At 37.5% G+C, this 2,017-nt stretch overlaps 1 protein-coding gene across 1 annotated transcript; it reads right to left on the bottom strand.

Annotated features, from left to right (window-relative positions):
• Positions 1-1,420: 1,420 nt before the first annotated feature.
• On the bottom strand, positions 1,421-2,005 carry LOC308469182 (olfactory receptor 10R2-like; the record flags this gene model as incomplete). Its single annotated transcript, XM_081024526.1, has 1 exon — positions 1,421-2,005. A coding segment is annotated over one exon (495 nt), but the record flags the coding sequence as incomplete, so codon positions are not given.
• Positions 2,006-2,017: the final 12 nt, after the last annotated feature.

The following is a 2,017-nucleotide window of genomic DNA, read 5'->3' on the forward strand; positions in this document are numbered from 1 at the left end:
AATTGCACCTATACCATTTTCAAATCCTTGCCCTACCCCATCCCCTGTAAATTCTTCTTCATAAAACTCCAAGAAATGTTGTCAAAGGCTTTCTCTGCATCCACAAATATCAAGACTGCCTTAGTATTGATATTCACTTGTAGTTTTTCTAGAATATTAATTATATTCCTCATATTGTCAGACAAATGTCTGCCCGGGAGAAAGCCCGCTTGGTCCTTATGAATTTCTTCTACTAACACCTTTTTTAATCTTTTAGCCAAAATATCTGCAAAAATTTTGTAATCCACATTAAGCAGCGATATGGGGCGGTAGTTCTTGAGCTGTGTCTTTTCAGTCTCTGTTTTCGGTATAAGTGTAATGTAAGCTTCCTTCCACGACTCTGGTGCCTTTCTCCCTTCCAATATTTCATTGCAGACTTCCTTCAATGGTTGTATTAACCATTCTTTCAAAGATCTGTAATATCTTGAAGTCAAACCATCTGGTCCTGGAGATTTACCTAATTGCATATTCTGGATGGCCCCTTCCACCTCCTGATCCGTTATTTTGTAATTCAACATTAGCTGTTTTTCCTGAGAGATTTTGTGTAGTCCATTTATTTTCAAAAAATCGATCAATGTCCATTTCTTTCTGCTTCTCCTGTGTATAAAGTTGTTTAAAATACCTCTGAAAACACTTCCTAATCTCCACTGGGTTCTGTATATTCTTTCCTTCCACTTCCAAATTCGTAATAGTATTGAGTTTCTGAGTTGTGTTAATCAAGCTGTGTCAGCAATTGGGTATAGTATATAAGGAGCAGCACCTAGCTCTCCCATTACCCTGGGCGATGGGTCGGTGGTTGGGTCATGTTTGTTGTTATCTTTAGTGTAAAATGAGTTTTTGTTATTAAAACCTTGTTTAAGTTATTTTTTGAGTCCCTTTTTAATGCATGGTCTCCGCAGCAAGCTCTCTGCAGCGCTACTAAACTGCAAATAGCCAGCAGTTACATGAATTCCAACCTTTGAAAATGCAACATATATGATCCCCTCTTTAAAAATAGCCATTACTGGGGACAAGGAAAGGCAGAAATAATTATGTACCAAAGATAAGCAGAAATGGACACCAAACTGACCCCAACAAGAACATTTTTGACACTTCAGTCTCACCATTTTATGAGCTTGAAATATTTCTGCGTGAATGCTTGGTAGAGAAAATGTGGGCTAGGATTTGGGAGAAAACAACAGTAATCTTTAGAAAAGTTTCCTTTGTTGCAGGGCAGAATGATTACAGGTTCATTTATGGGAAAATTCCCACAACCCAATTTATTTTCCAGTGATGCACTAAAGAGAAAATCAAAGTTGTTTGTAAATGCTAAAGCAAGGCCACATTTTTCCAAGTGAATATTCCATATACAGATGAATTTTTCAAAAGATGAGGGAAAGCTTCAATACTACTTGAGGCATTCTTTGTCCATTAAACTACAGATATTTGTTGGGTTTCATAATTCCTCTTCAAAGTGGATAACGCTTAATTTTCACATTCTTTGGGTGCAGGAGCTTTTGCCAAGCGATTTCTTAAGTGCTATTTGAACATCTTTGTTTCTCAGGCTGTACACCAAGGGGTTCAACAAGGGAGTCACCATTGTGTAAGAGACAGAAATAAAAGTCGTCTCATCTAGCGTGTAACTAGATTTGGGCCTTAAATAGATAATGCCAGCACACCCAAAGTGCACTACGACCACAATAAGATGGGAGGCACAAGTGGAAAAGGCTTTACGCTTCCCAGCCGTTGTGGGGATTTTCAAGACAGTGTTTGCAATTAAAATGTACGAGAGAAGGATGAACAAGAATGAACAAATTACAACCAAAAATGAAATAATGAAAATAACAATTTCTCCTATGTAGTTACGGCCACAGGCTAATTCAAGCAATGGTGCTAAATCACACAAGTAGTGCTTAAGTTCATTTGGCCCACAGAAAGGCAAGGTAAATATGATTATAGTCTCTGATGTAGAAAAAATAAATGCAAGTGATACTAAACA

Source organism: Podarcis pityusensis (genome assembly GCF_964106645.2).
Source record: "Podarcis pityusensis genome assembly, contig: HAP1_SCAFFOLD_411, whole genome shotgun sequence".
Lineage (NCBI taxonomy): Eukaryota > Metazoa > Chordata > Lepidosauria > Squamata > Lacertidae > Podarcis > Podarcis pityusensis.